Here is a 27,503-nt window from a genome sequence, read left to right as displayed (position 1 = left end):
TGACTTGGAGATGGAAGTATGGAGTTTACTGGAAGTCCGTGGGACATTTTTAGGCCTGATACCATTAAAATGATTCCAGTCATAAAGACAGGAGAGAGGGGTACTCATGTCTGGTCCAGCATGAGGAGGACCAGAAACGTCCAGTTTAGTCTGCTGGGATGATGGAATGATGTGGACTCTCTGCCGTCTCCAACAGGAGGCGTCCAGACGTTTCTCCATGCCGATGGCGGGTCTGGAGAGCCAGCTCAAGCAGGAGAACTTCATCCTGGGCAGCTCCACGTAAGGCTGCACATCCTCCGCACCACTTTACAGACACGAACACCACACTCAGGACGGACATGCGAGGACAGACGTGTCCTCAGCTTGTCTCCAGGCATGTTACAGGCATGTCCCCGAACCACAATACCACCACCAGCAGCAGCAGCCCGAGCCGTGATACCCGCCCCTGTGTTGCTGGTGACACCCCGCTGTTGTGTGTGTCTTGCAGCATGGACCAGGTGAAGGGTGTCCTGACCCTGCAGGGCGAGGCTCTGACTCAGGCGGTGAGTTGCTCTAACTTCACCTCGTCTCTGCAAAGATGGAACGTCTCGTTCGGTCTTTTAACGTCTAACTTTTCTCTGCAGGACATAAACCTCAAAGTGGCAAAGAGCAGTCAGGTTCTCCACTTCCAGTTCAGAGAGGACAAGCAGTGGAAGCTGCAGCAGGTACGCTGTCCTGCCGCTCTTACATCGCCGTAACATGGCCGTTACATCTCCGTTACATCGCTGTTACATGGCCGTAACATGGCTGTTACATGGCCATAACATGGCCGTAACATGGCTGCTACATGGCCATAACGGGGCTGTTACATGGCCGTTACATTTCCGTAACATTGCCGTTACGTGGCCGTAACATGGCCGTTACATCTCAGTTACATTGCCGTAACATGGCCACCACATCGCCGTAACATGGCCGCCACATCGCCGTAACATGGCCGTTACATCGCCGTAACATGGCTGTAACATGGCTGTTACATGGCCATAACATGGCTGTTACATGGCCATAACATTGCCGTAACATGGCTGTTACATGGCCATAACATTGCCGTAACATGGCTGTAACATGTCCGTTAAATCTCCGTTACATCGCTGTAACATCGTCGTTACATGGCCGTAACATTGCCATTACACAGCAGTTAATCTCCGTTACATCGCTGTAACATCGTCGTTACATGGCCGTAACATTGCCGTAACATGGCTGTTACATGGCCATAACATGGCCGTTAAATGGCCCTTACATGGCCATAACATGGCTGTAACATGTCCGTTACATCACTGTAACATCGCCGTTACATGGCCGTGACATCGCCATAACATGGCCGTGACATCGCTGTAACATGGCTGCTACATGCCCATAACATGGCTGTTACATGGCCAAAACATGGCCGTTACATCGCCATAACATGGCCGTTACATCGCCGTAACATGGCTGCTACATGCCCATAACATGGCTTACATGGCCATAACATGGCCGTTACACCTCCGTAACATTGCCGTTACATGGCCGTAACATCTCCGTTACATCGCTGTAACATAGTTGTTACATAGCCGTAACATTGCCGTTACATGGCCGTAACATGGCTGTTACATGGCCGTTACATCTCCGTTACATCGCTGTTACATGGCCATAACATGGTCGTTACATGGCCATAACATGGCTACTACATGGCCATAATATGGCTGTTACATCTCCGTTACATGGCTGTAACATTGTCGTTACATGGCTGTAACATTGCCATTACATGGCCATAACATGGCTGTTACATGGCTGTAACATCGCTGTTACATGGCCATTACATTGCCGTAACATGTCTGTGACATGGCCGTTAAATCTCCGTTACATCGCTGTAACATCGTCGTTACATGGCCGTAACATTGCCATTACACAGCCATTACATGGCCGTAACATGGCTGTTACATGGCCATAACATGGCCGTTACATGGCCATTACATTGCCGTAACATGGCTGCTACATGGCCGTAACATGGCTGCTACATGGCCATAACATGGCTGTTACATGGCCATAACATGGCCGTTACATGGCCATTACATTGCCATAACATGGCTGTGACATGGCCGTTGAATCTCCGTTACATCGCTGTAACATCGTCGTTACATGGCCGTAACATTGCCATTACACAGCCATTACATGGCCGTTACATGGCCGTAACATGGCTGTTACATGGCCGTAACATCGCTGTTACATGGCCATAACATGGCCGTTACATTGCCGTAACATGGTCGTTACATGGCCATAACATTGCTACTACATGGCCATAACATGGCTGTTACATCTCCGTTACATCGCTGTAACATCGTCGTAACATGGCTGTAACATTGCCGTTACATGGCCATAACATGGCTGTTACATGGTCATAACATGGCCGTTACATGGCTGTAACATCGCTGGTACATGGCCATAACATGGCTATTACATCGCCGTAACATGGCCGTAACATCGCAGTTACATCGCCATAACATGGCTGCTACATGGCCATAACATGGCTGTTACATGGCCACAACATGGCCGTAACATGGCCGTAACATGGCTGTAACATGGCCGTTACATCTCCGTAACATTGCCGTTACATGGCTGTAACATGGCCGTTACATCGCCGTAACATGGCTGCTATATGGCCATAACATGGCTGTGACATGGCCATAACATGGCTATTACATGGCCGTTACATGGCCATTACATTGCTGTAACATGGCCGTTACATCTCCGTTACATCGCTGTAACATCGTCGTAACATGGCCATTACATCGTCGTAACATGGCCATTACATCGCCGTAACATGGCTGCTACATGGCCATAACATGGCTGCTACATGGCCATAACATGGCTGCTACATGGCCATAACATGGCCGTTACATGGCCATTACATTGCCATAACATGGCCGTTACATCTCCGTTACATGGCCGTTACATCGCTGTAACATCGTCGTTACATGGCTGTAACATTGCCATTACATGGCCGTAACATGGCTGTTACATGGCCATAACATGGCCGTTACATCGCCGTAACATGGCTGCTACATGGCCATAACATGGCCGTTACATGGCCATAACATGGCCGTTACATTGCCGTAAAATGGCGGTAACATGGCTGCTACATGGCCATAACGTGGCTTTTACATCGCCGTAACATGGCCGTAACATCGCAGTTAAATCGCCATAACATGGCTGCTACATGGCCATAACATGGCTGCTACATGGCCATAACATGGCTGTTACATGGCCGTAACAACGCTGTAACATGTCCGTTACATCGCTGTAACATCGGCTTTACATGGGCGTAACATCGCCGTAACATGGCTGTTACATGGCCATAACATGGCCGTTACATCGCTGTAACATCGCCGTTACATGGCCGTAAAATGGCTGGTACATGGCTGTTACATGGCCGTTACATCACCGTTACATGGCCGTTACATGGACGTAACATCTCCCTTACGTCGCTGTTACATGGCCGTTACATGGCTGTAACATCACTGTAACATGGCTGTTACATGGCCTTAACGTCACCGTAACATGGCTGTAACATCGCTGTTACATCGCCGTAACATGGCCGTTACATGGCTGTTACATTGCTGTAACATGGCTGTTACATGGCCATAACATGGCCGTAAAATCGGCGTAACATGGCCATCACATGGCTGTTCCATGGCCATAACATTTAACATGGCTGTAAGATCGGCCATGTAACATGGCCGTAACATTGCCGTTACATGACTGTAACATGGCCGTTACATGGCCTTAACTTCGCTGGTACATGGCCGTTACATCGACGTAAAACATGGCTGTAACATCGCTGTAACATGGCTGTTACATGGCCGTAAAATCAGCGTAACATAGCCGTAACATGGCTGTTACATGGCCATGACATTTAACATGGCTGTAAAATCGGCGTAACATGGCCGTAAAATCACTGTAACATGGCCGTAAAATCTCCGTAACATGGCCATTACATGGCCGTTGCATGGCCATCGTTAAACCTGAGAAAAGGACAGAAGCAGACTGCATGTGGAAGAGCTGGAGGATCAAAGCTCCACCAGATAATAACGTTCCAACCAGTAGATGTGGATGAGATCCACCAGTAGTTTCTATGGAACTGCAGATAGAAACTACGATGCTGCGTTTATTCACAGCAGCAGGAACAGAACTCCTTATTTCATCTGGTTCTGGTTTAACTGGTTTCCAGTATGTCTGACCAGTATCAGAACCAGTTCCATCCAGATCCAGCTTGTAACAGCATGATGAACAACACGTAGCATGATGAACAACCTGATGTGTGATGTCATCAGTACACCTGGATCATTACCCATGATGCCTCTGTGTGTCCTTCCTGTAGATCCAGGATGCCAGGAACCACGTCAACCAGGCCCTGCAGCTGCTGAGCAGCCGCGACGACAGCTACCACTTCCAGACGGGGGCCGAGGTGAACAAGGTCCGTCCCCGACCCGGTTCCTACCCGACCCGGTTCCTACCCGACCTGGGGCCTCATTTATAAAGCTGTCTCACACACCAAACTCGGCGTACGCCAGTCCAAGTCCACTTCTGGGATTTCTAAAACCAGGACTTGGCGGTAAAACGTCCCAACCTCCACGCCAACTCTGACCCTGGCGTACGACAACATCTGGAGGAACGGGAAACGGCGCAGCTGTCATTTTGTCAGTGCAGTGGTCACAGCTGAACGGGACACGTTACCATTTAGTAGCATGTTATGTAGCGTCTCCACTATCTGCAGCTGTACAACAGGTTTCCTCCTGGGCATGGAGGCACCTCCACCTGCCTCCATCTGCCCGATGGCCGCTACACCACGTCTGGCTGTGCAGAACATAGTTCTGTTCCTCTGCTCTGGGTTGGGAAAAGGAGCGGACCCGACCTGTCAGTCCCTTCCCTTTGGAAGCTGCCGGACTGGAGTCCAGAGTCTCCATGTTCCATGTCCACCAGCAGGGACAGATAAGCCACATTGGGGAGCATTTTATATCCAACCATCACTTCATGTTCTGTATCTGCAGGTGGAGGAAACACCTGAGCAGCCTGATGATGGGCTGTTGTCATGGCGACCGCCTCCTTTTACCTGCAGGTCTTCATGTAGAGCTTTATTAGTACGGCAGCTTCTGTACGACTTATTAACTGTGTGATGTGGCTTTTCTAACATGTAGAACTGCTTGGTTTCAGAACATTTTCCTGCTGGACGTTTTACGTGCTGGAGGAACTTTTTCTCTTCTTCTGCAGATGCTGTTAATGTCCAACATTCTGGGGGAAAGTTTACGTTTCATTTGGAACAAATGGCTCAGATTTCTTTTTATTTTCTACCTTTGGTGTCGCCGTTTCCCGTTTCTCCAGATGTTGTCGTACGCCGGGGTCAGAGTTGGTGTGGAGGTCGGGACGTTTTACCGCCAAGTCGTGTTTGGATGTGTATGGATAAATCCCAGAAGTGGACTGGGACTGGTGTATGCCGGGTTTTGTGCGTGAGACAGCTTTATAAATGAGGCCCCTGGTCTCTGACCTGGTCTCTGCTGGGCCTGTACTGGTCTGACCTGGCCTGTACTGGTCTGACCTGGTCTGTACTGGTCTGTACTGGTCTGACCTGGTCTGTACGGTCTGTACTGGTCTGACCTGGTCTGACCTGGTCTGTACTGGTCTGTACTGGTCTGACCTGGTCTGTACTGGTCTGACCTGGTCTCTGCTGGGCCTGGCCTGTACTGGCCTGTACTGGTCTGACCTGGCCTGTACTGGTCTGACCTGGTCTGTACTGGTCTGACCTGGTCTGACCTGGTCTGTACGGTCTGTACTGGTCTGACCTGGTCTGTACTGGTCTGTACTGGTCTGACCTGGTCTGTACTGGTCTGTACTGGTATGAACATTAACCCACTGGTTTTCTGCTTCTGCAGCTGATGGATGCTGTGATGCTGCAGCTGACCCGAGCACGGAACCGCCTCACCACCCCCGCCTCCATGACTCTACCGGAGCTCGCTACCAGTGGTCTGATGGTAACCACCAACACCACTATACCAGTATATCTCTCTACCAGTACATTGGTTTACCATTCCACCAGTATACCAGTAATGTATACCAGTACACACACACACACACACCATCTGGTTTCCTTACGGCTTGGTCCAATCAGGGGTTGTGGGGAGTCTACCCCAGCAGTTACTGGGTGAGAGGCAGGTACACCTGGACTGGTCCCAGTTCATCACAGAGAGAATAATAACCACACACACACACACACACACACACACACACACACACACAAGGAGAACATGTTTGAACGTTCATTTGTCTCTTCACCAGAAAATGTTCAGTCCCCCGATGCCCGGAGACGTGATGGTCAACTTCTACATCAATCTGAGCAAACTGTGTCTGACTGTCTACCAGCTGCATGTCCTTCCTCCCAACACCACAAAGGTGAGGACCGGCGCTGTCCTGCAGGTCCACACGCCGCGCCCGTGCTGACACCTTGTCTCTCTCGTCTCCGCAGAACTTCCGGCCAGCAGGAAGCTCCGTGTTGCACAACCCGGGAGCCATGTTGTAAGTCTTCTCTCGGACCACACTGCAACATGCTTCTAACACGCAAGTTAATGTCCTGTAGCGGTAGCCCCTCCCTCCAGGTGATGCAGACATGTTTAAACATGGTTTAACGTCTCCAGATTTGTTCCTGCAGTTTGTGTAAAGCTTCCACAGCGAGACTCGTCCTGGTTTCTGGTGCATGTTGTAGTGATGTGATTCTGTTAGATCTTCTCATCTGAATCCTGGATCTGTGATGCAGGTAGACGTGATATAACGAGGTATAGCCCTGCAGAGATGATGATTATTGATCACGATATCAGGTGTATTTATGTGTACATGGAGTAAAACTGCATGGACCTCATGTTCTAGATCAGGGATGTCAAAGTCAAATACACGGAGGGCCAAAAAAACAAATTGGCTATAAGCCGAGGGCCGGATTGGTTCAATGTTTATTAAAACATATTGAAATGATTGCATGTAGCCTATTGAACCAAGACCTAACACAGTGTATTATTTAATGATTAAATGAATAATCGGGAAAACATTTCTCGGCAGGCACACAGACAAGAACAAACTGCCTTCAAAGAAAAATCACATGTCCTGAACATTAAATGAATAAAGTAATATTTTCTTATGGCTCTGTCAGTAAGTTAAAGAGAAAACATTTTCAACAGGCAAACAGCAAAAAAGCAATTTTCCTTCAGAAACAAAATACGTTCCTTATATCAAGATAAATGCATAAATGAAACTGCATGCATTATAAACTGAAAATGCAATATTATGCTGCTCTATTATCCTACCAATTACTGCTTCAAATAGTAAAATGAGAAAATATAGAATAAATCAAATCAGTTGTGTTCTTTCTCATGGCTCTTATCTGCAGTTTCCCCTGAGTCCATCAACTGAAAAATAAATATAAATAAATAAATAAAATACAATAAAATAAAATGCAAAAATATATGGCACACAGACAAAACAATACTTTCTGTGTGTTTGTTAGACGTTTCATGGTGCCTTCTTAGATTGTATTCTTTCATTACAGTCAAACTTTCTCCACACAGAAGACACACAGGTTTGCCATTTACCTCAGTGAACATGTACTCTGCCTCCCACCTAGCTTCAAACCCCCTGTTCTCAGCATCCACCTTCCGTTTAGCCATTTTTTGGGGAGGAGGTAGCTGAAAGTTGACATCTGCTCTGACTGCTAATGAATGATGAAGCCGACGTCCGCTTGCTGCGCCGCAGTGAGTTCGCGGGTTACCGTTGCATTGTGGGAAATGTAGTATTGGTGCGTGCAAAACACCAGCGGGTGGCAACAGCTGCGGGCCGGTTCTAATACTAATCAAATATCATCCCGGGGCCATAGATGATTCATTCGCGGGCCGGATTTGGGCCGCGGGCCTTGACTTTGACATATGTGTTCTAGATGATTCCATACCTGAACAGAACTTGAGATGGAGTTTAATCAGGTGAGATGGCCCTGGAAACATCTAGAGCAGGCCCAGTCTAACGACCAGAACTGAGAGAGAGAGGCATTACAATACATTACCCACTATGTCCCAAATCCATCCAGATCAGAGATGTGGATCAAAGAGGTCTACATCAGAGTGTATCAGAGTGGTCTACATGTGGATCAGTCAGGGTCTACATGTGGATCAGTCAGGGTCTACATGTGGATCAGTCAGGGTCTACATGTGGATCAGTCAGGGTCTACATGTGGATCAGTCAGGGTCTACATGTGGATCAGAGTGGTCTACATGTGGATCAGTCAGGGTCTACATGTGGATCAGTCAGGGTCTACATGTGGATCAGTCAGGGTCTACATGTGGATCAGTCAGGGTCTACATGTGGATCAGTGAGGTCTACATGTGGATCAGTGAGGTCTACATGTGGATCAGTCAGGGTCTACATGTGGATCAGTCAGGGTCTACATGTGGATCAGTCAGGGTCTACATGTGGATCAGAGTGGTCTACATGTGGATCAGAGTGGTCTACATGTGGATCAGAGTGGTCTACATGTGGATCAGTCAGGGTCTACATGTGGATCAGTGAGGTCTACATGTGGATCAGAGTGGTCTACATGTGGATCAGAGTGGTCTACATGTGGATCAGTCAGGGTCTACATGTGGATCAGTCAGGGTCTACATGTGGATCAGTCAGGGTCTACATGTGGATCAGAGTGGTCTACATGTGGATCAGAGTGGTCTACATGTGGATCAGAGTGGTCTACATGTGGATCAGAGTGGTCTACATGTGGATCAGAGTGGTCTACATGTGGATCAGAGTGGTCTACATGTGGATCAGAGTGGTCTACATGTGGATCAGTCAGGGTCTACATGTGGATCAGTCAGGGTCTACATGTGGATCAGTCAGGGTCTACATGTGGATCAGTCAGGGTCTACATGTGGATCAGTCAGGGTCTACATGTGGATCAGAGTGGTCTACATGTGGATCAGAGTGGTCTACATGTGGATCAGTCAGGGTCTACATGTGGATCAGTCAGGGTCTACATGTGGATCAGTCAGGGTCTACATGTGGATCAGAATGGTCTACATGTGGATCAGAGTGGTCTACATGTGGATCAGAGTGGTCTACATGTGGATCAGAGTGGTCTACATGTGGATCAGTCAGGGTCTACATGTGGATCAGTCAGGGTCTACATGTGGATCAGAGTGGTCTACATGTGGATCAGAGTGGTCTACATGTGGATCAGTCAGGGTCTACATGTGGATCAGTCAGGGTCTACATGTGGATCAGTGAGGTCTACATGTGGATCAGTGAGGTCTACATGTGGATCAGAGTGGTCTACATGTGGATCAGAGTGGTCTACATGTGGATCAGTCAGGGTCTACATGTGGATCAGTCAGGTCTACATGTGGATCAGAGTGGTCTACATGTGGATCAGAGTGGTCTACATGTGGATCAGAGTGGTCTACATGTGGATCAGAGTGGTCTACATGTGGATCAGTCAGGGTCTACATGTGGATCAGTCAGGGTCTACATGTGGATCAGTGAGGTCTACATGTGGATCAGAGTGGTCTACATGTGGATCAGAGTGGTCTACATGTGGATCAGTCAGGGTCTACATGTGGATCAGTCAGGGTCTACATGTGGATCAGTCAGGGTCTACATGTGGATCAGTCAGGGTCTACATGTGGATCAGAGTGGTCTACATGTGGATCAGTCAGGGTCTACATGTGGATCAGTCAGGGTCTACATGTGGATCAGAATGGTCTACATGTGGATCAGAATGGTCTACATGTGGATCAGAGTGGTCTACATGTGGATCAGAGTGGTCTACATTTGGATCAGAATGGTCTACATGTGGATCAGAGTGGTCTACATGTGGATCAGAGTGGTCTACATGTGGATCAGAGTGGTCTACATGTGGATCAGAGTGGTCTACATGTGGATCAGTCAGGGTCTACATGTGGATCAGTCAGGGTCTACATGTGGATCAGTCAGGGTCTACATGTGGATCAGAGTGGTCTACATGTGGATCAGAGTGGTCTACATGTGGATCAGTCAGGGTCTACATGTGGATCAGTCAGGGTCTACATGTGGATCAGAATGGTCTACATGTGGATCAGAATGGTCTACATGTGGATCAGAATGGTCTACATGTGGATCAGAATGGTCTACATGTGGATCAGTGAGGGTCTACATGTGGATCAGTCAGGGTCTACATGTGGATCAGTCAGGGTCTACATGTGGATCAGTCAGGGTCTACATGTGGATCAGAATGGTCTACATGTGGATCAGAGTGGTCTACATGTGGATCAGTCAGGGTCTACATGTGGATCAGAATGGTCTACATGTGGATCAGAATGGTCTACATGTGGATCAGAATGGTCTACATGTGGATCAGAATGGTCTACATGTGGATCAGAGTGGTCTACATGTGGATCAGAGTGGTCTACATGTGGATCAGAGTGGTCTACATGTGGATCAGTCAGGGTCTACATGTGGATCAGTCAGGGTCTACATGTGGATCAGTCAGGGTCTACATGTGGATCAGAATGGTCTACATGTGGATCAGAATGGTCTACATGTGGATCAGAATGGTCTACATGTGGATCAGTGAGGGTCTACATGTGGATCAGTCAGGGTCTACATGTGGATCAGTCAGGGTCTACATGTGGATCAGTCAGGGTCTACATGTGGATCAGAATGGTCTACATGTGGATCAGAGTGGTCTACATGTGGATCAGTCAGGGTCTACATGTGGATCAGAATGGTCTACATGTGGATCAGAATGGTCTACATGTGGATCAGAATGGTCTACATGTGGATCAGAGTGGTCTACATGTGGATCAGAGTGGTCTACATGTGGATCAGAGTGGTCTACATGTGGATCAGTCAGGGTCTACATGTGGATCAGTCAGGGTCTACATGTGGATCAGTCAGGGTCTACATGTGGATCAGTGAGGGTCTACATGTGGATCAGTGAGGGTCTACATGTGGATCAGTCAGGGTCTACATGTGGATCAGAATGGTCTACATGTGGATCAGAATGGTCTACATGTGGATCAGTGAGGGTCTACATGTGGATCAGTCAGGGTCTACATGTGGATCAGTGAGGGTCTACATGTTGATCAGTCAGGGTCTACATGTGGATCAGAGTGGTCTACATGTGGATCAGAGTGGTCTACATGTGGATCTACATGTGGATCAGAGTGGTCTACATGTGGATCAGAGTGGTCTACATGTGGATCAGTCAGGGTCTACATGTGGATCAGTCAGGGTCTACATGTGGATCAGTCAGGGTCTACATGTGGATCAGAGTGGTCTACGTGTGGATCAGTCAGGGTCTACGTGTGGATCAGTCAGGGTCTACATGTGGATCAGAATGGTCTACATGTGGATCAGAATGGTCTACATGTGGATCAGAATGGTCTACATGTGGATCAGAATGGTCTACATGTGGATCAGTCAGGGTCTACATGTGGATCGGAGTGGTCTACATGTGGATCGGAGTGGTCTACATGTGGATCAGTCAGGGTCTACATGTGGATCAGTCAGGGTCTACATGTGGATCAGTCAGGGTCTACATGTGGATCAGTGAGGTCTACATGTGGATCAGAATGGTCTACATGTGGATCAGTCAGGGTCTACATGTGGATCAGTCAGGGTCTACATGTGGATCAGAGTGGTCTACGTGTGGATCAGAGTGGTCTACGTGTGGATCAGTCAGGGTCTACGTGTGGATCAGTCAGGGTCTACATGTGGATCAGAATGGTCTACATGTGGATCAGAATGGTCTACATGTGGATCAGAATGGTCTACATGTGGATCAGTCAGGGTCTACATGTGGATCAGAATGGTCTACATGTGGATCAGAATGGTCTACATGTGGATCAGAATGGTCTACATGTGGATCAGAATGGTCTACATGTGGATCAGAATGGTCTACATGTGGATCAGAATGGTCTACATGTGGATCAGTCAGGGTCTACATGTGGATCAGAGTGGTCTACATGTGGATCAGTCAGGGTCTACATGTGGATCAGTCAGGGTCTACATGTGGATCAGTCAGGGTCTACATGTGGATCAGTGAGGTCTACATGTGGATCAGAATGGTCTACATGTGGATCAGTCAGGGTCTACATGTGGATCAGTCAGGGTCTACATGTGGATCAGTGAGGGTCTACATGTTGATCAGTCAGGGTCTACATGTGGATCAGAATGGTCTACATGTGGATCAGAATGGTCTACATGTGGATCAGTGAGGGTCTACATGTTGATCAGTCAGGGTCTACATGTTGATCAGTCAGGGTCTACATGTGGATCAGAGTGGTCTACATGTGGATCAGTCAGGGTCTACATGTGGATCAGTCAGGGTCTACATGTGGATCAGTGAGGTCTACATGTAGACCATTCTGATCCACATGTGTATCAGAGTGGTCTACATGTGGATCAGAGTGATCTACATGTGGATCAGAATGGTCTACATGTGGATCAGTCAGGGTCTACATGTGGATCAGAGTGGTCTACATGTGGATCAGAGTGGTCTACATGTGGATCAGTCAGGGTCTACATGTGGATCAGTCAGGGTCTACATGTGGATCAGAGTGGTCTGCATGTGGATCAGAATGGTCTACATGTGGATCAGAATGGTCTACATGTGGATCAGCGAGGGTCTACATGTTGATCAGTCAGGGTCTACATGTGGATCAGAGTGGTCTACATGTGGATCAGAGTGGTCTACATGTGGATCAGTCAGGGTCTACATGTGGATCAGTCAGGGTCTACATGTGGATCAGAATGGTCTACATGTGGATCAGAATGGTCTACATGTGGATCAGAATGGTCTACATGTGGATCAGAGTGGTCTACATGTGGATCAGTCAGGGTCTACATGTGGATCAGTCAGGGTCTACATGTGGATCAGAATGGTCTACATGTGGATCAGAATGGTCTACATGTGGATCAGTCAGGGTCTACATGTGGATCAGTCAGGGTCTACATGTGGATCAGAGTGGTCTACATGTGGATCAGTCAGGGTCTACATGTGGATCAGTCAGGGTCTACATGTGGATCAGTCAGGGTCTACATGTGGATCAGAATGGTCTACATGTGGATCAGAATGGTCTACATGTGGATCAGTCAGGGTCTACATGTGGATCAGTCAGGGTCTACATGTGGATCAGTCAGGGTCTACATGTGGATCAGAGTGGTCTACATGTGGATCAGTCAGGGTCTACATGTGGATCAGTCAGGGTCTACATGTGGATCAGAATGGTCTACATGTGGATCAGAATGGTCTACATGTGGATCAGTGAGGGTCTACATGTTGATCAGTCAGGGGTCTACATGTGGATCAGAGTGGTCTACATGTGGATCAGTCAGGGTCTACATGTGGATCAGTCAGGGTCTACATGTGGATCAGAGTGGTCTACATGTGGATCAGTCAGGGTCTACATGTGGATCAGAGTGGTCTACATGTGGATCAGAATGGTCTACATGTGGATCAGAATGGTCTACATGTGGATCAGAATGGTCTACATGTGGATCAGTGAGGGTCTACATGTGGATCAGTCAGGGTCTACATGTGGATCAGAGTGGTCTACATGTGGATCAGAGTGGTCTACATGTGGATCAGAGTGGTCTACATGTGGATCAGTCAGGGTCTACATGTGGATCAGAATGGTCTACATGTGGATCAATCAGGGTCTACATGTGGATCAGAGTGGTCTACATGTGAATCAGTGGTCTACATGTGAATCAGTGGTCTACATGTGGATCAGAGTGGTCTACATGTGGATCAGAGTGGTCTACATGTGGATCAGAATGGTCTACATGTAGACCATTCTGATCCACATGTGGATCAGAGTGGTCTACATGTGGATCAGAGTGGTCTACATGTGGATCAGTCAGGGTCTACATGTGGATCAGAGTGGTCTACATGTGGATCAGAGTGGTCTACATGTGGATCAGTCAGGGTCTACATGTGGATCAGTCAGGGTCTACATGTGGATCAGTCAGGGTCTACATGTGGATCAGTGAGGTCTACATGTGGATCAGAATGGTCTACATGTGGATCAGTCAGGGTCTACATGTGGATCAGTCAGGGTCTACATGTGGATCAGAGTGGTCTACGTGTGGATCAGAGTGGTCTACGTGTGGATCAGTCAGGGTCTACGTGTGGATCAGTCAGGGTCTACATGTGGATCAGAATGGTCTACATGTGGATCAGAATGGTCTACATGTGGATCAGAATGGTCTACATGTGGATCAGTCAGGGTCTACATGTGGATCAGAATGGTCTACATGTGGATCAGAATGGTCTACATGTGGATCAGAATGGTCTACATGTGGATCAGAATGGTCTACATGTGGATCAGAATGGTCTACATGTGGATCAGAATGGTCTACATGTGGATCAGTCAGGGTCTACATGTGGATCAGAGTGGTCTACATGTGGATCAGTCAGGGTCTACATGTGGATCAGTCAGGGTCTACATGTGGATCAGTCAGGGTCTACATGTGGATCAGTGAGGTCTACATGTGGATCAGAATGGTCTACATGTGGATCAGTCAGGGTCTACATGTGGATCAGTCAGGGTCTACATGTGGATCAGTGAGGGTCTACATGTTGATCAGTCAGGGTCTACATGTGGATCAGAATGGTCTACATGTGGATCAGAATGGTCTACATGTGGATCAGTGAGGGTCTACATGTTGATCAGTCAGGGTCTACATGTTGATCAGTCAGGGTCTACATGTGGATCAGAGTGGTCTACATGTGGATCAGTCAGGGTCTACATGTGGATCAGTCAGGGTCTACATGTGGATCAGTGAGGTCTACATGTAGACCATTCTGATCCACATGTGTATCAGAGTGGTCTACATGTGGATCAGAGTGATCTACATGTGGATCAGAATGGTCTACATGTGGATCAGTCAGGGTCTACATGTGGATCAGAGTGGTCTACATGTGGATCAGAGTGGTCTACATGTGGATCAGTCAGGGTCTACATGTGGATCAGTCAGGGTCTACATGTGGATCAGAGTGGTCTGCATGTGGATCAGAATGGTCTACATGTGGATCAGAATGGTCTACATGTGGATCAGCGAGGGTCTACATGTTGATCAGTCAGGGTCTACATGTGGATCAGAGTGGTCTACATGTGGATCAGAGTGGTCTACATGTGGATCAGTCAGGGTCTACATGTGGATCAGTCAGGGTCTACATGTGGATCAGAATGGTCTACATGTGGATCAGAATGGTCTACATGTGGATCAGAATGGTCTACATGTGGATCAGAGTGGTCTACATGTGGATCAGTCAGGGTCTACATGTGGATCAGTCAGGGTCTACATGTGGATCAGAATGGTCTACATGTGGATCAGAATGGTCTACATGTGGATCAGTCAGGGTCTACATGTGGATCAGTCAGGGTCTACATGTGGATCAGAGTGGTCTACATGTGGATCAGTCAGGGTCTACATGTGGATCAGTCAGGGTCTACATGTGGATCAGTCAGGGTCTACATGTGGATCAGAATGGTCTACATGTGGATCAGAATGGTCTACATGTGGATCAGTCAGGGTCTACATGTGGATCAGTCAGGGTCTACATGTGGATCAGTCAGGGTCTACATGTGGATCAGAGTGGTCTACATGTGGATCAGTCAGGGTCTACATGTGGATCAGTCAGGGTCTACATGTGGATCAGAATGGTCTACATGTGGATCAGAATGGTCTACATGTGGATCAGTGAGGGTCTACATGTTGATCAGTCAGGGGTCTACATGTGGATCAGAGTGGTCTACATGTGGATCAGTCAGGGTCTACATGTGGATCAGTCAGGGTCTACATGTGGATCAGAGTGGTCTACATGTGGATCAGTCAGGGTCTACATGTGGATCAGAGTGGTCTACATGTGGATCAGAATGGTCTACATGTGGATCAGAATGGTCTACATGTGGATCAGAATGGTCTACATGTGGATCAGTGAGGGTCTACATGTGGATCAGTCAGGGTCTACATGTGGATCAGAGTGGTCTACATGTGGATCAGAGTGGTCTACATGTGGATCAGAGTGGTCTACATGTGGATCAGTCAGGGTCTACATGTGGATCAGAATGGTCTACATGTGGATCAATCAGGGTCTACATGTGGATCAGAGTGGTCTACATGTGAATCAGTGGTCTACATGTGAATCAGTGGTCTACATGTGGATCAGAGTGGTCTACATGTGGATCAGAGTGGTCTACATGTGGATCAGAATGGTCTACATGTAGACCATTCTGATCCACATGTGGATCAGAGTGGTCTACATGTGGATCAGAGTGGTCTACATGTGGATCAGTCAGGGTCTACATGTGGATCAGAGTGGTCTACATGTGGATCAGAGTGGTCTACATGTGGATCAGTCAGGGTCTACATGTGGATCAGTCAGGGTCTACATGTGGATCAGAGTGGTCTACATGTGGATCAGTCAGGGTCTACATGTGGATCAGAGTGGTCTACATGTGGATCAGAGTGGTCTACATGTGGATCAGAGTGGTCTACATGTGGATCAGAGTGGTCTACATGTGGATCAGAATGGTCTACATGTGGATCAGTCAGGGTCTACATGTGGATCAGAGTGGTCTACATGTGGATCAGAGTGGTCTACATGTGGATCAGAATGGTCTACATGTGGATCAGAGTGGTCTACATGTGGATCAGAGTGGTCTACATGTGGATCAGAGTGGTCTACATGTGGATCAGAGTGGTCTACATGTGGATCAGAGTGGTCTACATGTGGATCAGTGAGGTCTACATGTGGATCAGTGAGGTCTACATGTGGATCAGAATGGTCTACATGTGGATCAGAGTGGTCTACATGTGGATCAGAGTGGTCTACATGTGGATCAGAGTGGTCTACATGTGGATCAGAGTGGTCTACATGTGGATCAGTCAGGGTCTACATGTGGATCAGTCAGGGTCTACATGTGGATCAGAATGGTCTACATGTGGATCAGAATGGTCTACATGTGGATCAGTCAGGGTCTACATGTGGATCAGAGTGGTCTACATGTGGATCAGAGTGGTCTACATGTGGATCAGTCAGGGTCTACATGTGGATCAGAGTGGTCTACATGTGGATCAGAGTGGTCTACATGTGGATCAGTCAGGGTCTAAATGTGGATCAGTCAGGGTCTACATGTGGATCAGAATGGTCTACATGTGGATCAGAATGGTCTACATGTGGATCAGAATGGTCTACATGTGGATCAGTCAGGGTCTACATGTGGATCAGTGAGGTCTACATGTGGATCAGTGAGGTCTACATGTGGATCAGAGTGGTCTACATGTGGATCTACATGTGGATCAGAGTGGTCTACATGTGGATCAGAGTGGTCTACATGTGGATCAGTCAGGGTCTACATGTGGATCAGTCAGGGTCTACATGTGGATCAGTCAGGGTCTACATGTGGATCAGAGTGGTCTACATGTGGATCAGCGAGGGTCTACATGTTGATCAGTCAGGGTCTACATGTGGATCAGAGTGGTCTACATGTGGATCAGAGTGGTCTACATGTGGATCAGAGTGGTCTACATGTGGATCAGAGTGGTCTACATGTGGATCAGTCAGGGTCTACATGTGGATCAGTCAGGGTCTACATGTGGATCAGAGTGGTCTACATGTGGATCAGTCAGGGTCTACATGTGGATCAGAGTGGTCTACATGTGGATCAGTCGTGGTCTACATGTGGATCAGTCAGGGTCTACATGTGGATCAGTGAGGTCTACATGTAGATCAGAATGGTCTACATGTGGATCAGAATGGTCTACATGTGGATCAGAGTGGTCTACATGTGGATCAGAGTGGTCTACATGTGGATCAGTCAGGGTCTACATGTGGATCAGAGTGGTCTACATGTGGATCAGTCAGGGTCTACATGTGGATCAGAATGGTCTACATGTGGATCAGAATGGTCTACATGTGGATCAGTCAGGGTCTACATGTGGATCAGAGTGGTCTACATGTGGATCAGTCAGGGTCTACATGTGGATCAGTCAGGGTCTACATGTGGATCAGTCAGGGTCTACATGTGGATCAGAGTGGTCTACATGTGGATCAGAGTGGTCTACATGTGGATCAGTCAGGGTCTACATGTGGATCAGAGTGGTCTACATGTGGATCAGAATGGTCTACATGTGGATCAGTCAGGGTCTACATGTGGATCAGAGTGGTCTACATGTGGATCAGAGTGGTCTACATGTGGATCAGAGTGGTCTACATGTGGATCAGTCACGGTATACATGTGGATCAGAGTGGTCTACATGTGGATCAGTCAGGGTCTACATGTGGATCAGTCAGGGTCTACATGTGGATCAGTCAGGGTCTACATGTGGATCAGTGAGGTCTACATGTGGATCAGAATGGTCTACATGTGGATCAGAATGGTCTACATGTGGATCAGAGTGGTCTACATGTGGATCAGTCAGGGTCTACATGTGGATCAGAGTGGTCTACATGTGGATCAGTCAGGATCTATATGTGGATCAGTCAGGGTCTACATGTGGATCAGAATGGTCTACATGTGGATCAGAATGGTCTACATGTGGATCAGAATGGTCTACATGTGGATCAGTGAGGGTCTACATGTTGATCAGTCAGGGTCTACATGTTGATCAGTCAGGGTCTACATGTGGATCAGAGTGGTCTACATGTGGATCAGAGTGGTCTACATGTGGATCAGTCAGGGTCTACATGTGGATCAGTCAGGGTCTACATGTGGATCAGTGAGGTCTACATGTGTATCAGAATGGTCTACATGTAGACCATTCTGATCCACATGTGGATCAGTCAGGGTCTACATGTGGATCAGAGTGGTCTACATGTGGATCAGAATGGTCTACATGTGGATCAGTCAGGGTCTACATGTGGATCAGAGTGGTCTACATGTGGATCAGAGTGGTCTACATGTGGATCAGTCAGGGTCTACATGTGGATCAGTCAGGGTCTACATGTGGATCAGTCAGGGTCTACATGTGGATCAGAGTGGTCTACATGTGGATCAGTCAGGGTCTACATGTGGATCAGAGTGGTCTACATGTGGATCAGTCAGGGTCTACATGTGGATCAGAATGGTCTACATGTGGATCAGTGAGGGTCTACATGTTGATCAGTGAGGGTCTACATGTTGATCAGTCAGGGTCTACATGTGGATCAGAGTGGTCTACATGTGGATCAGAGTGGTCTACATGTGGATCAGTCAGGGTCTACATGTGGATCAGTCAGGGTCTACATGTGGATCAGAATGGTCTACATGTGGATCAGAATGGTCTACATGTGGATCAGAATGGTCTACATATGGATCAGAGTGGTCTACATGTGGATCAGTCAGGGTCTACATGTGGATCAGTCAGGGTCTACATGTGGATCAGAATGGCCTACATGTGGATGAGAGTGGTCTACATGTGGATGAGAGTGGTCTACATGTGGATCAGAGTGGTCTACATGTGGATCAGAGTGGTCTACATGTGGATCAGAGTGGTCTACATGTGGATCAGTCAGGGTCTACATGTGGATCAGAGTGGTCTACATGTGGATCAGAGTGGTCTACATGTGGATCAGAGTGGTCTACATGTGGATGAGAGTGGTCTACATGTGGATCAGTGAGGTCTACATGTGTATCAGAATGGTCTACATGTAGACCATTCTGATCCACATGTGGATCAGAGTGGTCTACATGTGGATCAGAGTGGTCTACATGTGGATCAGAATGGTCTACATGTGGATCAGTCAGGGTCTACATGTGGATCAGAGTGGTCTACATGTGGATCAGTCAGGGCTACATGTGGATCAGAATGGTCTACATGTGGATCAGTCAGGGTCTACATGTGGATCAGAGTGGTCTACATGTGGATCAGAGTGGTCTACATGTGGATCAGAGTGGTCTACATGTGGATCAGAGTGGTCTACATGTGGATCAGTCAGGGTCTACATGTGGATCAGTCAGGGTCTACATGTGGATCAGAGTGGTCTACATGTGGATCAGTCAGGGTCTACATGTGGATCAGAATGGTCTACATGTGGATCAGAATGGTCTACATGTGGATCAGTCAGGGTCTACATGTGGATCAGAATGGTCTACATGTGGATCAGAGTGGTCTACATGTGGATCAGAATGGTCTACATGTGGATCAGAGTGGTCTACATGTGGATCAGAGTGGTCTACATGTGGATCAGAGTGGTCTACATGTGGATCAGTCAGGGTCTACATGTGGATCAGAATGGTCTACATGTGGATCAGAGTGGTCTACATGTGGATCAGTCAGGGTCTACATGTGGATCAGTCAGGGTCTACATGTGGATCAGAATGGTCTACATGTGGATCAGAGTGGTCTACATGTGGATCAGAGTGGTCTACATGTGGATCAGTCAGGGTCTACATGTGGATCAGTCAGGGTCTACATGTGGATCAGTGAGGGTCTACATGTGGATCAGTGAGGGTCTACATGTGGATCAGTGAGGGTCTACATGTGGATCAGTAATGGTCTACATGTGGATCCGAGAGGTCTACATGTGGATCATGTGGTCTGGACATGGATCGGAGTTCTACATGCTAGCAGAGAGGTCTTATTTTGGTTCTGGTTTCATCTCCCCTACAGTGAGCTGAACAACAACCGGTTTGAGGTGAGCCATGTCCATAAGGTGGAATGTGTGGTTCCATGGCTCAGCGACACACTGGTCTTCTTCACCATATCCCTGCAGCTCTGCCAGCAGCTCAAAGACAAGGTGGGTACCCCCCAGGCTAACGGTCTCTACCTGAACCCCCCCAGGCTAACGGTCTCTACCTGAACCCCCCCAGGCTAACGGTCTCTACCTGAACCCCCCCAGGCTAACGGTCTCTACCTGAACCCCCCAGGCTAGTGGTCTCTACCTGAACCCCCCAGGCTAGTGGTCTCTACCTGAACCCCCCAGGCTAACTGTGGGTCTCTACCTGAACCCCCCAGGCTAGTGGTCTCTACCTGAACCCAACAGGCTAACGGTCTCTACCTGAACCCCCCCAGGCTAACGGTCTCTACCTGAACCCCCCAGGCTAGTGGTCTCTACCTGAACCCAACAGGCTAACGGTCTCTACCTGAACCCCCCCAGGCTAGTGGTCTCTACCTGAATCCCCCAGGCTAGCAGTCTCTACCTGAACCCCCCAGGCTAACGGTCTCTACCTGAACCCTCCAGGCTTGCGCTGGGTCTCTACCTGAGCCCCCCATGCTAACGGTGGGTCTCTACCTGAACCCCCCAGGCTAACGGTGGGTCTCTACCTGAACCCCCCATGCTAACGGTGGGTCTCTACCTGAACCCCCCATGCTAACGGTGGGTCTCTACCTGAACCCCCCAGGCTAACGGTGGGTCTCTACCTGAACCCTCCAGGCTAACGGTGGGTCTCTACCTGAACCCTCCATGCTAACGGTGGGTCTCTACCTGAACCCCCCAGGCTAACGGTCTCTACCTGAACCCCCCATGCTAACGGTGGGTCTCTACCTGAACCCCCCAGGCTAACGGTGGGTCTCTACCTGAACCCCCCAGGCTAATGGTGGGTCTCTACCTGAACCCCCCAGGCTAACGCTGGGTCTCTACCTGAACCCCCCAGGCTAACGCTGGGTCTCTACCTGAACCCCCCAGGCTAACGGTGGGTCTCTACCTGAACCCCCCAGGCTAACGGTCTCTACCTGAACCCCCCAGGCTAACGGTCTCTACCTGAACCCCCCATGCTAACGGTGGGTCTCTACCTGAACCCCCCATGCTAACGGTGGGTCTCTACCTGAACCCCCCATGCTAACGGTGGGTCTCTACCTGAACCCTCCAGGCTTGCGCTGGGTCTCTACCTGAACCCTCCATGCTAACGCTGGGTCTCTACCTGAACCCTCCATGCTAACGCTGGGTCTCTACCTGAACCCCCAGGCTAGCGCTGGGTCTCTACCTGAACCCCCCAGGCTAGCGCTGGGTCTCTACCTGAACCCCCCAGGCTAGCGCTGGGTCTCTACCTGAACCCCCCAGGCTAGCGCTGGGTCTCTACTTGAACCCCCCATGCTAACGGTGGGTCTCTACCTGAACCCTCCAGGCTAACGCTGGGTCTCTACTTGAACCCCCCATGCTAACGGTGGGTCTCTACCTGAACCCTCCAGGCTAACGCTGGGTCTCTACCTGAACCCTCCAGGCTAGCGCTGGGTCTCTACCTGAACCCCCCAGGCTAACGCTGGGTCTCTAGCTGAACCCCCCATGCTAACGCTGGGTCTCTAGCTGAACCCCCCATGCTAACGCTGGGTCTCTACTTGAACCCCCCATGCTAACGCTGGGTCTCTACTTGAACCCCCCATGCTAACGGTGGGTCTCTACCTGAACCCCCCAGGCTAACGCTGGGTCTCTACCTGAACCCCCCATGCTAACGGTGGGTCTCTACCTGAACCCCCCATGCTAACGCTGGGTCTCTACCTGAACCCCCCATGCTAACGCTGGGTCTCTACCTGAACCCCCCATGCTAACGCTGGGTCTCTACCTGAACCCCCCATGCTAACGCTGGGTCTCTACTTGAACCCCCCATGCTAACGGTGGCTCTCTACCTGAACCCTCCAGGCTAACGCTGGGTCTCTAGCTGAACCCCCCATGCTAACGCTGGGTCTCTAGCTGAACCCCCCATGCTAACGCTGGGTCTCTACTTGAACCCCCCATGCTAACGCTGTGTCTCTACCTGAACCCCCCATGCTAACGGTGGGTCTCTACCTGAACCCCCCAGGCTAACGGTGGGTCTCTACCTGAACCCCCCATGCTAACGGTGGGTCTGTACCTGAACCCCCCATGCTAACGGTGGGTCTCTACCTGAACCCTCCAGGCTTGCGCTGGGTCTCTACCTGAACCCTCCATGCTAACGCTGGGTCTCTACCTGAACCCCCCAGGCTAGCGCTGGGTCTCTACCTGAACCCCCCAGGCTAGCGCTGGGTCTCTACCTGAACCCCCCATGCTAACGGTGGGTCTCTACCTGAACCCCCCAGGCTAACGGTGGGTCTCTACCTGAACCCTCCAGGCTAACGGTGGGTCTCTACCTGAACCCTCCATGCTAACGGTGGGTCTCTACCTGAACCCCCCAGGCTAACGGTCTCTACCTGAACCCCCCATGCTAACGGTGGGTCTCTACCTGAACCCCCCAGGCTAACGGTGGGTCTCTACCTGAACCCCCCAGGCTAACGGTGGGTCTCTACCTGAACCCCCCAGGCTAACGCTGGGTCTCTACCTGAACCCCCCAGGCTAACGCTGGGTCTCTACCTGAACCCCCCAGGCTAACGCTGGGTCTCTACCTGAACCCCCCAGGCTAACGGTCTCTACCTGAACCCCCCATGCTAACGGTGGGTCTCTACCTGAACCCCCCATGCTAACGGTGGGTCTCTACCTGAACCCTCCAGGCTTGCGCTGGGTCTCTACCTGAACCCTCCATGCTAACGCTGGGTCTCTACCTGAACCCTCCATGCTAACGCTGGGTCTCTACCTGAACCCCCAGGCTAGCGCTGGGTCTCTACCTGAACCCCCCAGGCTAGCGCTGGGTCTCTACCTGAACCCCCCAGGCTAGCGCTGGGTCTCTACCTGAACCCCCCAGGCTAGCGCTGGGTCTCTACTTGAACCCCCCATGCTAACGGTGGGTCTCTACCTGAACCCTCCAGGCTAACGCTGGGTCTCTACTTGAACCCCCCATGCTAACGGTGGGTCTCTACCTGAACCCTCCAGGCTAACGCTGGGTCTCTACCTGAACCCTCCAGGCTAGCGCTGGGTCTCTACCTGAACCCCCCAGGCTAACGCTGGGTCTCTACCTGAACCCCCCAGGCTAACGCTGGGTCTCTAGCTGAACCCCCCATGCTAACGCTGGGTCTCTAGCTGAACCCCCCATGCTAACGCTGGGTCTCTACTTGAACCCCCCATGCTAACGCTGGGTCTCTACTTGAACCCCCCAGGCTAACGGTGGGTCTCTACCTGAACCCCCCAGGCTAACACTGGGTCTCTACTTGAACCCCCCATGCTAACGGTGGGTCTCTACCTGAACCCCCCATGCTAACGCTGGGTCTCTACCTGAACCCCCCATGCTAACGCTGGGTCTCTACCTGAACCCCCCATGCTAACGCTGGGTCTCTACTTGAACCCCCCATGCTAACGGTGGCTCTCTACCTGAACCCTCCAGGCTAACGCTGGGTCTCTAGCTGAACCCCCCATGCTAACGCTGGGTCTCTAGCTGAACCCCCCATGCTAACGCTGGGTCTCTACTTGAACCCCCCATGCTAACGCTGTGTCTCTACCTGAACCCCCCATGCTAACGGTGTGTCTCTACCTGAACCCCCCAGGCTAACGGTGGGTCTCTACCTGAACCCCCCATGCTAACGGTGGGTCTCTACCTGAACCCCCCATGCTAACGGTGGGTCTCTACCTGAACCCCCCAGGCTTGCGCTGGGTCTCTACCTGAACCCTCCATGCTAACGCTGGGTCTCTACCTGAACCCCCCAGGCTAGCGCTGGGTCTCTACCTGAACCCCCCAGGCTAGCGCTGGGTCTCTACCTGAACCCCCCAGGCTAGCGCTGGGTCTCTACCTGAACCCCCCAGGCTAACGCTGGGTCTCTACTTGAACCCCCCATGCTAACGGTGGGTCTCTACCTGAACCCTCCAGGCTAACGCTGGGTCTCTACTTGAACCCCCCATGCTAACGGTGGGTCTCTACCTGAACCCTCCAGGCTAACGCTGGGTCTCTACTTGAACCCCCCATGCTAACGGTGGGTCTCTACCTGAACCCCCCATGCTAACGGTGGGTCTCTACCTGAACCCTCCAGGCTAACGCTGGGTCTCTACTTGAACCCCCCAGGCTAACGCTGGGTCTCTACTTGAACCCCCCAGGCTAACGCTGGGTCTCTACTTGAACCCCCCATGCTAACGGTGGGTCTCTACCTGAACCCTCCAGGCTAACGCTGGGTCTCTACTTGAACCCCCCATGCTAACGGTGGGTCTCTACCTGAACCCTCCAGGCTAACGCTGGGTCTCTACTTGAACCCCCCATGCTAACGGTGGGTCTCTACCTGAACCCTCCAGGCTAACGCTGGGTCTCTACTTGAACCCCCCATGCTAACGGTGGGTCTCTACCTGAACCCCCCATGCTAACGGTGGGTCTCTACCTGAACCCTCCAGGCTAACGCTGGGTCTCTACTTGAACCCCCCATGCTAACGCTGGGTCTCTACCTGAACCCCCCATGCTAACGGTGGGTCTCTACCTGAACCCCCCATGCTAACGGTGGGTCTCTACCTGAACCCCCCAGGCTAACGGTGGGTCTCTACCTGAACCCCCCATGCTAACGGTGGGTCTCTACCTGAACCCTCCAGGCTAACGCTGGGTCTCTACTTGAACCCTCCATGCTAACGCTGGGTCTCTACCTGAACCCCCCATGCTAACGGTGGGTCTCTACCTGAACCCCCCATGCTAACGGTGGGTCTCTACCTGAACCCCCCATGCTAACGGTGGGTCTCTACCTGAACCCCCCATGCTAACGGTGGGTCTCTACCTGAACCCCCCATGCTAACGGTGGGTCTCTACCTGAACCCTCCAGGCTAACGCTGGGTCTCTACTTGAACCCCCCATGCTAATGGTGGGTCTCTACCTGAACCCTCCAGGCTAGCGCTGGGTCTCTACCTGAACCCCCCAGGCTAACGCTGGGTCTCTACTTGAACCCCCCAGGCTAACGCTGGGTCTCTACTTGAACCCCCCATGCTAACGCTGGGTCTCTACTTGAACCCCCCATGCTAACGGTGGGTCTCTACCTGAACCCTCCAGGCTAGCGCTGGGTCTCTACCTGAACCCTCCAGGCTAGCGCTGGGTCTCTACCTGAACCCTCCAGGCTAGCGCTGGGTCTCTACCTGAACCCCCCAGGCTAACGCTGGGTCTCTACTTGAACCCCCCAGGCTAACGCTGGGTCTCTACTTGAACCCTCCAGACTAACGCTGGGTCTCTACCTGAACCCCCCATGCTAACGCTGGGTCTCTACCTGAACCCCCCAGGCTAACGCTGGGTCTCTACCTGAACCCCCCAGGCTAACGCTGGGTCTCTGGTTCTCTCAGTTTCTCTGTCAACATGTTACCATGGAAATCTGACATCACTCGGCACCTCTACGTAGGAGAGTTACGACGCTCTGTGAACTCACCGACACGAGGTCGCCTGGTTATGTAACCCTCAAAGTTCCAACTCGCTCCAGCTGCATTACTTCTGTTAGGAAGCAGCACAAATACATTAATGTACTGCACTGTCTATGTTTTATATTTGATCAAAGCTTTTTTTGGAAGCAGCAGAATTTACATTAATCTCAAAACGAGATGGTAAACACTCCAAAAATACATTTATAGATTGAAATTGGTGATCAAAACTAAATATTAGTTAATGTACTTCCCATGATACTACGGTATAACCATGGAAATGCTACGCCTCGTCCTACAGAGACTGGAGTCTGGCTTCTGTTTGCTAACCAGTTTGAACTACCACTAGCTGGTTGATTACACAACTAATTAACTAAAACTGGCCAAAAGTAATGTGACTTTAATGTGACCCCCTAACCCCCCTCCCTAAACAGCGGTCCGGCCGCTCGTCTGATAGTATTTAACCCTCCCTCTCCTCCTTCCTCCACAGATCTCTGTCTTCTCCAGCTTCTGGAACTACAGACCTTTCTAACCCAGTCCATCTCGTTAGACCCGGTCCAGTCCAGGCTCTGTAGACCCAGTGTGACCCAGCCTGGAAAGGTCCTGGTTTCTGTGCCATGTTGCATGTTCAGCTGACGGCAGCAGATATCAGGACCCATTGACATGACCTTCCTCTCATACGTGTTTGTTGCATGTTGTAATGATTAGACGAAAGAAATTTGATTCCTGGGGTGGTTCTGATCCGAGTTCTTACCTGGAGAGGACCAGTAATGTTTAGTCTGAGGTGGGAGGATGAAGCAGTGATAGTTTTATGTCACCACCAGGTAACTCTTCTCCAGTAAAGCAGCTCCTGAATCCTGTTGCTTTTAATGCCAAAACCTAAATATGTGAGTAAAGCTTCAATTGTGTGTTTGATGAAGAGGATGCAGGAGGGACCGGGACCAGAACCGGGACCATTTTATTTATTAATTTTTTCCTGTATGGTATCTGACATTCCATGTTTCTAGCGGCAGGATAAGCTATGTGTCTCGTCTTTATTCGTATTTATTTGATATTTCTGCTGTTAATGATGAAAGTGTGAACCAAACACTACTTCAGTCATGAACAAATGATTTCATTCCATAAAGTGTTAATCTGTTTTCAGAAGCTGTAACATAAAATGATTTATCTGTGCAATAAAACCACTCTGAACGTCAGCTGTCTTCAGCTCCTGTTGGGAAGAACATGATGTTTGTTTTACCTCCATATGGGAGTGGAGTACCACAGGGTTCAGTTCTCTGCCCCC

At 49.9% G+C, this 27,503-nt stretch overlaps 1 protein-coding gene across 1 annotated transcript in view; it reads left to right on the top strand.

The window, feature by feature from the left end:
* rogdi (rogdi atypical leucine zipper) overlaps nt 1-27,292 on the top strand; it is a 37,042-nt gene extending 9,750 nt beyond the window's left edge. Inside the window, exons 3-11 of the mRNA XM_079253246.1 lie at nt 197-279; nt 488-542; nt 624-704; nt 4,394-4,489; nt 5,943-6,041; nt 6,346-6,459; nt 6,533-6,582; nt 20,674-20,800; nt 26,709-27,292. Coding sequence (XP_079109372.1) covers nt 197-279; nt 488-542; nt 624-704; nt 4,394-4,489; nt 5,943-6,041; nt 6,346-6,459; nt 6,533-6,582; nt 20,674-20,800; nt 26,709-26,750 — 747 coding nt within the window. The 3' untranslated portion in view covers nt 26,751-27,292. The remainder of the gene's footprint in view (nt 1-196; nt 280-487; nt 543-623; nt 705-4,393; nt 4,490-5,942; nt 6,042-6,345; nt 6,460-6,532; nt 6,583-20,673; nt 20,801-26,708) is intronic.
* Nucleotides 27,293-27,503: the final 211 nt, after the last annotated feature.

Source organism: Telmatherina bonti (assembly GCF_933228915.1).
Source record: "Telmatherina bonti genome assembly, chromosome: 14".
NCBI lineage: Eukaryota > Metazoa > Chordata > Actinopteri > Atheriniformes > Telmatherinidae > Telmatherina > Telmatherina bonti.
The sequence above is the reverse complement of the archived record's forward strand: the minus strand, read 5'-3'. Positions and strand labels throughout refer to the sequence as shown.